We start from the raw sequence: 12,958 nt of genomic DNA, 5'->3' as shown, positions 1-12,958 counted from the left end.
AAAACTGTGAATCTTCAGTGAGAACCATGATGCTTATTGCTTATGTAAGGCTGGTAGTCACTGAATTGCAAATAACCACATATTTAAATATTTGGGTTTTTTTTTCCTCTAACTATTTGAAAATTAAAATGGGGGAAAAATGACCAAAGCTATGCCTTCAAATTCAATAAATGTGATATTTGCTTATTACATTCCTTACAATACATTGCTTAATACAATTCTTTTTCCTATTAAAAGTTCTCTTAAAAAGTACTGTACAAAAATGCAATTTGTGATAATTCAAAAAGGTTTCTTGTTATATTTATTAAAGATGCCTCCAGCTTGTCTTTCAAATTTCTCAGTTTGGCGGTGATTTCATATAGCTATCCTTCTAACAAGGACATGAAATAAGAGACGCATCACCCCTAAATTCCAAACGAATCCCACCTGAGTGAACGCTCCTCTCGGTACGGCTGCGTTCCAAGGCTAATTTCCACCAGTCCCTAAAGGAGACGTTCTCACCGCTAGTTATGATCACGCTGGCATCTAAATTGGAGCTGTAAATTGGAGCGATGCTGGCACCGCTGTGATGGGGAGCATGTCAGAACAGCTGATGGAGAAGGTGCAGCTGCATCAAGATTTCGGCTGGCAGCAGTTCCTGTTACAATGTCACCGTTATTGGTGCAGACCCTCTGCTCTGAGTACGAGCATCTTGTTGAAGGGTTCTGGAAATGCGTGACTTAAAGGACAGACATCAAACAGTAACAAGTGGTAAGTGAGCAGATGCTACAGCTACCTCCATCCCTGTAGCACATTCCAGGCCTGAACTTTTGCCTGAACCTTGAAGCACAGAGATTGTCACTGGTTATTGCAGATTTCTAGCTGTTTACTTTGCTATCTTCTACGATATCTGTGCCAATAATAATAGCCTAAAGCATTTCCTTATTCTAAACCTTATTTATCCTAACCCTTATTCTTCCGCTTTTCAAACTGAGCAACATTGGCCTTTTTAATCTTTCCTTGTTTTGGAGAAAGCTCCCACTCACGGCACCCATCCGGATTTTCATTACGGTTACCAACGTGACCCCGCGTCCTCCTTGGGCTGCTTTGGAGCCTCAAAAGCAGCCTGCGTTGGCGCCTCCGCTCCCCCGGCTTCCAGATGAGCCTTTCCCCTTAGAGAGATGGCTGTCCTTCTCCTGGAAGTTGACGTCCCTTACTTCTAAAGCAATAATCCAAGGCTCGCTAGGTAGTATTTCCCTGTCTGTGCTCTGCTGCTAATATTACGGCAGATATTCCCAGGAAGAAGGGTATCTTTAGGATATTGACTCCCTCACTGCCTTGGCCCACAAAGCCTTTACGCGCAGCACAGCAGCTGGGGCCAGGGCTTTCCCAGACCTTCAGCACTTCATAGTATGCATTAGACGCTACCTTTCTAAGGTAGGAAAAAGGAATTTACTTCAGTGGAGCTGTAGCCGAGCTGTCAGGTCTCAAGCTTTAATCGTTAAGTCTTGAAACATCCACTGAGCTCTGCCTGAAGCCTTCGCTGCTGCAGGCCAGGGCGACCAGTGAATTTGCTTTCATCTGGGAGGGGAAAAAAAAAGAAAAACGAAAATCCCTCTAGACTTTGTGGTTATGGCAGAAGGCCCAAAAACGCGACCTGACACCACCCTGGCAGCTCAAAAAGCTAATGGCGGGTACGAAAGCTTCCAACTTTTTGCTCAGTCCTCTGACTTTTGAGGATCTGGCTCTGACTTCTGCCCACGGCGGGCCGCGCACCCGCGCCCCGCAGAGCACGCGGGGCAGCCCCCCTTGGAAAGCGGCGCAGTTCCCCTTGGAAAGCGGCGCAGCTCCCCTTGGAAAGCGGGGCCGCCCCCCCTGGAAAGCGGGGCCGCTCTCCCAGCCTCCCGCTCCGGCCGTTGGCGGCGGCGCCGGGGCTGGGGGCGGCGCTTGCCGGGACGCGGGAGCCGCTCCGAGGATGGCTCCACCGCCCTCCTCCTCCTCCTCCTCCTCCTCCTCCTTCTCCTCGCCGCGCTCCTCCTGCCCCCTCGCCGCTCAGCCAGGGCGGGCCGCGGCCGGGGCCGAGGCCGGGGCTGGGGCCGGGGCCGCGCACCATGGCGAGCTGCGGCGTGCGCCTGGCCGCGCTGCTGGCCCTGGCCGCCTGCCGCAGCCTGGCCTACCAGGGTAGGCACCGCGCGGGGGGCCCGGCCGGGAGAGCGGAGCGGAGCGGGGCGGGAGGCGGCCCCGAGCGGCCCGGAGGCGGCTGCCGCGCTCGGGGCGCCCGCGGGAAGTCGCCCGAGCGCCGCGCGGTCCCTCGTGGGGAGCGGAGCGGGGTGGCGGGACCCACGTGTGCGCGGGGCGGCTGCCCGGGGGCGCGCGTGGGACCTTGGCTCGTGAAGGGCTTGCGCCGAGGCTCCCTGACCGCGCTTGAAGCAAAGCGCGTTTTCCGCTGTGGAAGACAAGAGGGTGAATCTAGCTGAGCCCTCACGCTTCCAATAATGACAGCTGTGTTGTTTCGCTTACGATTGTTCGCGTGTGCTTCAGCAAAATCGGGAATAAGCGGCAGTTCGGCCCCCTTCCCATGGCGAAAGGGCACGCGGCTCCTCCTGCTCTGCCAAAACAGCTGTATCTTGTCAGCCCGAGCACTGCGGACGTGACAGATGTTGCGATAGAGGCGGCCTGTCCGGCACGCGGTGACAGCCCAACAGGTGTAGCCAGCGGGAACAGCAGCCGCGGGCAGCGCCCGCAACGGGACCGGGTGCCGGTCCATGCAAAGGTGCGTCCAGCGTAGGAGAGCGATCCGGAGCGAAGCAGAGGTGTCCGATGCTGCTGGCAGCGCTGCGTGCTGTGAGGGGCCTGGGGAGGGTGCGTGTCTGGGGGCATCAGCTGCCTTCGGTAACGCGCAGTCGTTCCTCCCTGTGTGATAGCTCTGTCCGTGGAGAGGCGTAAAACGGCAGAGCCCCCGCGTTGCTGTGGGGACGTTGGCAGTTTTATGGCTGTTGGCATCCTTCGCTTCGCTGCTTTCCAGCGTGAAAGATGCTGGAACGTGTTTATGTTCCTTCTGCACAAAACACTAAGGTATTGGACACATCGTTTGCTAAATCAACAGAGACAACAGAAATTTCTGTCCTGGTGTTTCTGAGGATGGTTGTACTGCCAAGCTCCTTGCTCTCCCCTTAGGAGGACTGACTGCTCCGCTTTGCGGTTTGGGTGGATGTCCGTCTGCAATTAGTCTACAGTGGATGCTAATATCCCGCAGTTCTCTTTCTTCTTAAAAGGCCGAATGTAACTTCTCCTATGTCAAAAATCTCATTTTCGCCACACAATAGCCTGCCTGTTTCAGCTCGCACTCATTTGAAAGTCTTATGCCTAGTGGCCAAGGCTCCAAGGAGTTCTCAAATCATCAGCAGCTGTATTTGTAAACTCTGCTATAGAGTTTCATGCCCAAGTTCCACTTCTTTTCTTTGTTTTCCTGTGTGCTAGCCGAAGTATGTGAGATCCTTTCAAATCTTTATTCCCAATATGAAAGCTAATGAAAATCTCAATACATACTTAATGGCACCATGTTGGTCTATAATTGTGCAGCTAGGTCACAGAGTCACACTGAGCAGACTAAAATAGCTTCTTTGAAAGGTCTCTGTGGGACGCATGTGCCTGTACCCCTCCTGCCTACAAATTATACCATACATATACTGTGTACAAACTATACCGTGCATGTATATTAATGCACTGTTACCTGGAAGTGGACACTTGGCTGTTTTGTAGGTAAAGCCAAACAATTTCGGATTCAGGCAAAACTACTTATTTTTCTATAGTAGTTTGTAAATATCAGAAAATAGTCTTATCAGCCCTTGAATTAATAAATTGCTGAAACTGAAATTCTTAAGAGTGGAGCATCTGTGGTCCGTAACCTAAATACCACGATAGGCAGTATATTAAAAAATAATCAATTTAGGTGCCTAAGCAGATTTCTGCGGTATTTGATGGTAGGCAGTAAGAATCCAAACCATATTCTGTATTCCAAAAATCCAGACTGGAAATGTCATTGAATTACCTATCTATGATCTCTTTGTGATTAGGGAGGAGACTACAAAATAAACAAAGTTGTTTTTAAAAAAGCATTTGGAGCTGGTGCTACGTTATGTGAAAGCTGTCCTTTCAAATCCTGAAAGGATTCCCATGGCCTTTTTATACACACATTGTTACATACAAAGCCCATAAGATATATATACTCTGATGAAATATCTATGATGGCATCGGTAAGAGAAAGTGTTTCCCCTTCATGAGCATTTTGGAGACATGTTTTTTGGAAGTTAAAAAAAAAAAAAAAAAAAAAAAGCTTCAAACCTCTTCCATAGGGACTAAAGAGAGAGATGGATGAGATTAGCTTTTTGGTGACTCTCTCATCAGTCTCTGATCTTTCTCGGTTTCCTATCTTTTCTTTACTAGCTTCTCAAGCTGTGAAAATCAGCGTAGATTCCCATTCTGTTGTCATCAGAGCTCTGCCTGAACCCCTTCCAGTAGCACCAGCAGAAGAATTTTTAAAAACTCTATGACATGTAATTTGCTGGAGAGTGTTATATATGTGTGGTATATTCATAAATGTGTATATAACTGGATTCAGTATTTATGAATAGACGCGAGTCCTGGGCTTTGGAAAGGGTAGCTCATCTCAAGGGGGCATCTCTGGTGAGAGCCCTCAGGGCTATAGCCAGAGAGGGAGATGCTCCCTGTCCAGGTGGGTTTATACTGCTAATATACAAAGAGTAGGAGTAAAAGTCTGAAGAAATGAATGTTTCAGATTGCTTGCAGTCGCATGGCAGCCTTTAAAAAATCTGGCATTGCTGTTGATATCTTGATTCCCACTCCTAGTTCCTGTCTTATCAGCCTGGATTGCAGAGTGAGGCAAGGACAGTCCTGGGTCCCTGAGCAGCTGGTGCTTTGGGTGCACTGCTAAGGATGGAGCCTACTCTGTCAGCTGAGGCTTCTTCTTTGGGACTTTTTAATGCACTTTGCTGTCCGTTTTCTAAGCTTGGAGACAGTTTTCACAGAAGTACTGTGATCCGCTGATGTTCTTGGTCCTGTGCACCCTGCAAAGCTGAGTGCGCACGAGTGCTGTCGTGGTAGGGTGGGTGCACGAGCTGCGCTGTCTAAATGCAGAGCAGGAAGGCAGTGTCTGCCCTCACATAGTTTGCAGTCCATGAATGCAGACGGATGAACATGCCCGAAGGCACAGCTCCATCCTAATAATTGTGCTTTGGACCAGCTGGCTCCTCCTAAAGTTCCAGATAGCAGAGTGACTTTGTGTGAATGAATAAATACGACTTCCACCAGCAGGGAAGCCTAAGAAAAATGATATTTCAAAGTGTCCTTAAGTGCAACATATATGTTTGATTTGTATTAATAGAGAATTCCTTGACTCTGCATATTTTCTTGGGTGAAGTGGGGCATCTTCATGAGCAGTAGTGATTCCCCACTGAAAACTCCTCGTAGCTGTAAGTGTTAGCACAGGCCAGTGCATTTCCTTCTGAGTACGCTGTAAATAATCAGGTCCTCAAGGCTGCATTGGGGGCCCTGCTTACTGTTGAGCAGCATCTGGGGGCTTCTGTGTCCGGGAAGTCTCAAGGAGGTTTCACCTAAACCAAGAGTGGGATTGCAGCAGTTTTCTGAGGTGCTTTTGATGAGCTGTTCAGCTGTCTGGTTGTTTTTTTGCAGTGAAAAATACCTTGCCAAGGAGTGCGAGCAACAAAACTTAATCGGTAGCAGTTAGTGTTGGCATCTGCAAGCGGCCGTGTCCATTGCTGCAGTAGTAAATGGTAGCAGATACGACCAGGGCTTCCTGAATATGTAAAGGCTGTAAATACTGTGTTTGTAAAACCTTGCGGTGGAGATCGCCATCAGTACAGGGGAAATTCTTGGCTGCGAAAGTATGGGTGAGTGTATAACCTGAAATATCTTGAAGAGTTTGGTAATGTTGGGATGCATTTTGCTGTAGGCTCCTCATCCCCCAGGCAGTTGAAACTGGTGCTTAGAAATAAACAGGAATGCTGTTAAACCATGCGTTTCCCCCCTCCCCGTACAAATATGAATGGGATGAGTAAGAATGGGGACAAATTTGTGTCTGTTGTAAGGGAGTGGGGTACAAGATTTGGCACGTTGTTGTGTCTGCGTTCTGTTGAATAACCACTGGCTTGGAAACTCGGGCTCTGTTATGTGTTTGATATATAACCTTAGGCAAGTTGCTTAGGCTTTGAGGTGCTAACCTGCTTTCCTGGTAGCTGCTCAGCTGTATGAAACGGGACTGGAATTGCTATTGCAAGAGATACTGCACTTAATACTGTCAGGCTTTGCGTCTCTCATGGTCCTTCTGTGAAACTAATGAGAATATAAATGACTCTTACCAGCTGGGGTAACAAACGATGTGTTCCCCTAGCTACTGGGTGATTTTTTTCTGCTTCTGAAATAGCCATATCTATATTTTTGTTTTGCTTTTAGTTTTCTGTTTCAAATGATTCTGTGTATGAGTTCCTTTAGTGTGCTGGGATCATCCGTTTCTCAAGGCATTCACTTCACTTAAATTTTTTTAGTTCAGTAAATTAAAAGCTCGGCTTACAGAACATTGCTGGCTGGCCGTGAGCTCCCCGCCACCGTTTCTAACTATTAGTTATATTTAAAGGAGCGCCGTTAAAGCTGTTGAAACTGGAAATTTATGCGGCAGTACCTTGAAAGTGGCTCCAAATTGCAGGTTTTGACTTCCATGATTCTGATCTTTCCTGTAGCTTGAAATAGCTACTTAGAAACTCTGCCAGTGCTTGAAACAACTTCAACTTGTCATCCCGCATATCTCTGCATGCAGAGAGACGGGATTTTTGTCTTGCTTGAGACACCCCGGGAAGTAGGTTCACATTGCCCAAGTTAATAAATATGGGAAGCTCGTTGCTACCAGTGTCTTCCATAGTTTGTCTGCACAGTCTCGATGAGATTTTTCTTATGCCTGAAAATAAATTGCGTAAAGTTTGCCATGCACCGGTGTGAAACGAGGAGGTGTGTGAAGGGTACAGATGAACGGTGAGCAATCCTTCCCCCAGCCACCATCATCTCCTTGCTAGTGTTCCTTCCTCCTCCAGCAGTTCTTCTCCTGGTGGAAATGTGTAAAAGTGTTTAAAGCTCGAGTTGTGGGCAGGACCTCGAGGCCTGTGAAGAGGGCAGGGGACGGCGGGCAGCGTGGGAGAGCCCCCCAGCACTGCTGTGCCGAGCTGAACGCGCCGTCAAAACCTCTTGGTGCCACACAGGGGTAAAATTAATCTTCTCTGCTGGCTGGCTTATTCCAGGAGAAAGTTTCTTCTTATTTGGCTCTGTTGGTTTTTTTTTTCCTCCGTGTTATATACACAGAAGTTATTAGAAAGACTGGCAGCAGTGCTGTGTTCCCGGGTTTGGCAGGCTAGTGTTTATCAACAGCCATTAATCCTTTCTTTTTGTTGTTTTTTTCTGAGTAATGTTTTGATGCCTTCTTCTCCATCGCTTAGGAGAAACGACCTTGAAAAACAGCTACTTTGCCTTCCTTTGTACCCTTTCCCAAAAGTCTCTTTTATTTTCTTTTTTTGTGTGTGTGTTTTTTGTGTGTGTTTTTATTTTATCTTATTTTCCCTCCCTCCAGGACACCCCAGCCAAGTGCAGCTTATCCCCCGGTGAGCTCTGCTGGCTGCTGCCCTCCCTGTTTGCTCAGGTGCTGCCCGAGCAGCCCGCGCGCCCGGCGCAACGCCGAGCACCCATGGATCTTTGGTCTGACGTGGCCCTTGGCTTGTGGCTTTGCAAAGAGCGCACCTATGCTTTCCAGAGAGGCCGAAGAAAGCTTTGTAGCTTTTAGGAAAAAATATATTGCAGTGAGATTTGTTACTGTCCCTGCCTGAGCAGGGGGGTTGGACTAGATGATCTCTAGAGGCCCCTTTCAACGCCAGCCGTTCTGTGATTCTGTGAAATTGCAGTGGATAAAAATGTGTGTGTGTGTGGAGGAATTCTCAATCATCCAAATTATATATGATAAGTAAAATGTGTTATAATTCATTTTATTCCAAAGCCTCTGAACTTACTATGTTGCGATAGAAGGAAATCTCTTTTTCAGTCCTGACTGATTTGAAATTTCACACAGCTCTTAAAAGGCACCTTAAAAATTGAGAAGGGAGACGCACTGGATTCATTTGCCGCTTACCACCCTCTTCTTGCTCGTTTCAGGAGATGCCTTTTCCTTTTGAGGTGGAGGATTCAGACGTGTTGTACACAGGCACACGAGCAGTTGGCCTCGCAGTTGGAGGGCGGTCACGTATCGAGGCTTCTCCCCGCTTTTGCGCTTCGTTGTGCTACCTGGTGCACCCGAGCCCGCGTCTAACCAAGGCGGGCTGGCAAAGTGAGTCACTGTGAGCAGCGTCTGCCTCCCTTCTGGCTGTCCCGTGGGAATTTTAACTTCCTGGGCGCTGTGGTCTCTGTGCGTGACCCGCAGGGGTTCTCTGTCAGACCAGCTGACAGTGACTTGCCAGACAGGATGAGATGTTGCTTCCAACTCCTGCGTCGGAGTTAAGTTGTAAGCCTGGGCCGATTATATTTGTCTTCAGAAAAAATATTTTCTTTAGAGGAAAGACAAGCAAATTTGGGGCATTGTGCTTGAAAATATGCGCCTCATTTGAATCTCTCTCATCTCGAGACCGTCCGTTGTGGCTGCCTGGCTCTTCTGTGTCCCTCTTGAGCAAAGCAGGCCAAAATTAACAGGCCTCTATCCAGCTATTCTTCAAAATTAAAAACATTCTGGTTCAGAGACAATTCATTGTCCTTAGCTGCCCAGAGGCAGATACCAGAAACAACATGCCTGCCATGAGCTCTAGGGGCAATGCAGTGTTTTTTTTTTTAAAAAAAGGAAAAAAAACCTCTTATTTTGCCTCCCACACTTTTATTTCTGGTAAAGGAGTGGATGTGGGTGTCCCAGGAAGTTAACTCTTGCTGAATGGGAGTTATTCAGTTAATTTTTACATTTTCTGCCTATCGCAGTCTTGTAAATGTGTTCCTTACCTCTCTCCTGACCTCTGCCTGCTGTGGACTTGGAAAGGATTGTTCCTTCCTTCTTCATTACTTCCCAACAATGTGATTGCTACTTGGGAAGAGCCTTCTGGGTCTGTTCTAGCAGTGGTTGTGGTGAGCCTGGAAAAAAGGAAATTCTTTTTTATCTGTAAAAATGCTGTTTGGGTATGCAGATAGCCAGCTTTTACCTGTGTAGCTATTGGGGATTTGGGGGAAGAGTTGAGTCAGCAGTGATTGAAGGTGACTAGGACACATGTAGCATCCTGCCTGGTATCTCAGCTCACCAGTGACCCATGATTCAACTGGCCAACAGTGTTTTTTATTATTATTATTTTAAAAAGTGCAAAAAAAATCAGTGTCTCCATTTAAAAAGAGTTTGTATGCATGCCTTGTTGTCAGTTAAATGCATTTCATATTATAGAAGCAAGGAAGAAAAGGTGACTTGTTGAAGGTGTTGTGCCGGCATCTGGCTGGTAGTTTGCTGCTGCTTCATACCCCTGCTTTCTTTTTTGTGACGTTAAGGAGGTTAGTTAACCTGTGCCAGCTTCTGCTTTGTAAAATGGAGGTGGCAGGGTCTATCTGGTAGGAGAGAGCACTTGGAAAACTGCTTAAAAAAAACAGAACTATAAGCACCAAGTATTATTATTGCTGTTGTATGTGCAATGCATCACATTAAGTAGAAGTGTGTGTTTAGTTATGAAACTGCTGCAGGACATTCCCACATCTCTTTAAGGAAATGTGTGGTCTGTGCCTGTTCTGGACTTACCCATGTGCTCTTCTGGCCAGTCTCTCTGTCTCCCCCAGCATTGCTTTGGTTACAACTTCTGTTTCAGTTGGTGTCAGGAGCCAAATTTTGAATTTCTTATTGGTACTTGACATATATCAAGGTCCTTGACTTTTTAGGTTGCATCTTTAAATGGCCTCAAGGCCTTTCAGGCCTCTAAGCGCCCAGTGCCACCCTGGGATGTCACTGAAGGCCTGAGAGTTGCTCTGCTTTGTTATTAGTTGGTTACTGTTTGGCCCACTGACTGTGGTGGAAATCCACCTCAAAATTGTCACCCTTTATTGGGGCACTGATTCAGATGTGCCAGTGGAAAGCACTGAAGAGCTCTAAATCAAGGAGTGACTGGGCAGTTAGTTTCACGTTATTAGCTGGGTGGTCCAAGTCATGAAGACGTTTTCCAGGAACCATGCAGACTCCCAGTCTGAAAGGAATCTATTTTTTTTTTTAATGTGAAATAAAAATGGATAGTTGAGACAGACAGTGGCCTGCAGAGTCAAATCTTTTCCAGCTGCAAAAAAAAAAAAAAAAAAAGGTGGGGGGAAGGGGAGGCAGCTTTTAGATTTCTTACTTCTGCAGAGCAGGCTTTAGAGTTAGGGCTGTTGAGGCTCAGGTCCTGCCAATGTCCAGCAGCTCTTCTGGAGTATAACAATTCTTAGTAATGATTTAGATCATCTTTTATGAGAAAATTATTAATGGCTTAGTGCTTTATGAGCTTTTTCTTTTCCCTAGTGTTCGATGCACTTCCTTTTTACATTCATATTTAATGTCTATTTGACATGGTTGCAGCTTGTCCGTCTCAAACTCAAATCTGCACGCTCAGATCTTGTGAGTGAATTTTCCAGGCCTTGGTGCTTCTGTCAGAAGGACCATGTAGGGAGAAGTTTAATGGTATTGCTGTGCTCTGTTCATGAGGAAAAATAAGAACAGCTGTTCTTTGCTCTATGCCCCACTCCTTTAAATTGCAAAATATCTTGAAGCTCAGAGAAGGAAGCCCTGACAGTGTGACTAGGAAACGAACAAAACCCTAGATCTGTTTTTTTTTTTTTTTTTTTTTTTTTAAATCTCTTCTGCTGTGAGTTTGGCTTTCTCTTTTTGAGATCTTCTAGTCACTGTCTTCAGGGTATTTATGAAGCTTAAGAAATTCTTCCGTATTCTGTACTAAGCTGCTTTTGATAATAACTAAAATTCTTAGAACAAGTGATCAAAGGACTATATCCTTATTATTGTAAGTAAATCCTGACCTCGTAGCTGTAATTCTCCTTGTAGCTGTCTGCCAGCTTGCTTGCCGGTGTTGATCGCTCCTGCCAAACCGTCTTCATAACCAGCCCCCTCTTAGCCTAAGTGGCCTGGAGAACAGTAATCCTCTTGTAACAGAGCTACACTTAATACCTCCTACCTAACCCTCCAGCTCCGTCCTGTTGTCGACAGCGTGGCCACTGGAGAAGGTGCGTCCCAATGTCCTTCAGAAAGCTCCGGGTTGGTCGTGGGAGCGGAGGCGTGTGGGTGCCAGGATGCTGCCCTATGGATGGGAGCCAACGTGGGCAGGTCTCTCCAGGCCTGGGATTGAGGTGCCAGAGCGCCAGAAGAGCTGGAGAATCATCTTTTTGTGTGTTTAGGATTGTTGTGCTGGCCAACACCTTTGGATATCTTAATATAGTCCTCCTTATATTCCTCCAACCCCTGCGAGGCGCAAAAAGCCCTTTTACATTTACTAAAAAACATTTACTATAGATATTAGGGAAAATTCTGTTACATGCTGTCTTCAAGCTCACGGGTTTTGAAAAGCCAAGTATAAGAATTGCCAAGTACAGATTTCTCTGCAGAAACTTTTCTTTTAGAGTCCCTCTCTGACTGCTTTGGTCATCTGTGCAGTTTCTGGTTAGTCACAATGAATTTTCACTCTTTCTTCTCTCTTCTAGAGGAGTAGCATTTAAATTCTAGAAACTTGGCTTTGGTGCACAGGATCATTAATTTAAGTGATTATATTGGTATTGCCAGTGTACTGTTTATATTAAATCAGCAATTAGCATTCCAAAGACCAAGAAAATCTTCTTGTAAGGGAAGAAAAAAAGATGTAATGTTTATTATATGTATACACTTTCTAGTTTGGAGAATTGGAAAATGCAGGCTTCCTAAGCATTCTTTTGTGACAGTATTTTTTTTTTAGTATAAAAATGATATTTCTCAAAAATCAAATAATTTCTGCACATATAACCTGTGAGAATCACCAAAAGATCGAAGTCTTTTGTGTCAAATTATGGTATTTTTATTTTTGAAAGTTCTCGTGACTTTTTTTAATGATATACCTGTATCATAAGTGAAACAGGTGCATATAAAGCAATATTCTTAGGTAACCTTGTCAGATACACTTTCAGAAGGAAATTTCCTACCCTGTTTTTACGGTGAAAGTAAGACCTTGGAGAATATTGTTTTAACTGAGAAATACCACTAACTAGGGCAATACTAATGAGAAATGAACAATAATTTAGAGGGAGATAACTCAGATTTTCTTTTGAAAACTGCATCATTTCATGCTGGCTATACCAAGCTACTATTGAATCAGCCTCAGGTTGTGATGAATATTTCTTATTTCAAATAAGATGAGCCAGCCAGTTCTAACCAGTTGGCTTATACAACCTCTGTGACTTTGCCTGTGACCACAGTGTAAAAATTTGTTTGCTTTGAGGCTGTTTGCATACCAGTCTTCAGAAATAAATTCACACCTCCTGAGTCTTGACTATGCTTACTTATTGATTTTCTTCCCATTTTTCCCACCTATTTTTTCCATTTTCTGTGCTAGTTTCTTACCGCCTTACATGGCAGTAATATTCCCTTCAACTCTTCCTTGCGGGTGCCATGCCTGGTCTTTCTCTCTGATACCACTCTTAGGAAGTATTGGCGAAGCATGAATAGCCCTGGACTTCTTAGAAAATCCAAGAGGGATTTCTAGTGCTGATACCAACAGCTCCCACTGCTTTCTCTGTTTGCAGGACATTTGCAGGTATCATGCAGGTATCATTTGCAGGTAACATCATATCAACAGCAGATTTTCGGGGTGGAGACTTTGTGCAGGGGATCCTTTGGGCAGCTCACTGCCATGTCCTCCGTGCAGTAGGTTGTACTGCTTCA

General features: G+C 45.8%; 1 protein-coding gene across 1 annotated transcript in view; it reads left to right on the top strand.

Annotated features, from left to right (window-relative positions):
• Positions 1 to 2,068: 2,068 nt before the first annotated feature.
• SRPX (sushi repeat containing protein X-linked) overlaps positions 2,069 to 12,958 on the top strand; it is a 36,446-nt gene continuing 25,556 nt past the window's right edge. Inside the window, exon 1 of the mRNA XM_088521897.1 lies at positions 2,069 to 2,160. Within this exon, the coding sequence (XP_088378023.1) occupies positions 2,091 to 2,160 (70 nt within the window). The 5' untranslated portion in view covers positions 2,069 to 2,090. The remainder of the gene's footprint in view (positions 2,161 to 12,958) is intronic.

The sequence above is a fragment of the Tinamus guttatus genome, unplaced genomic scaffold (assembly GCF_059628265.1).
Source record: "Tinamus guttatus ecotype Peru unplaced genomic scaffold, ASM5962826v1 Tinamus_guttatus_pri_ptg000008l, whole genome shotgun sequence".
Taxonomy (NCBI): Eukaryota; Metazoa; Chordata; class Aves; order Tinamiformes; family Tinamidae; genus Tinamus; species Tinamus guttatus.
This window is presented reverse-complemented; position numbering and strand designations above follow the sequence as displayed.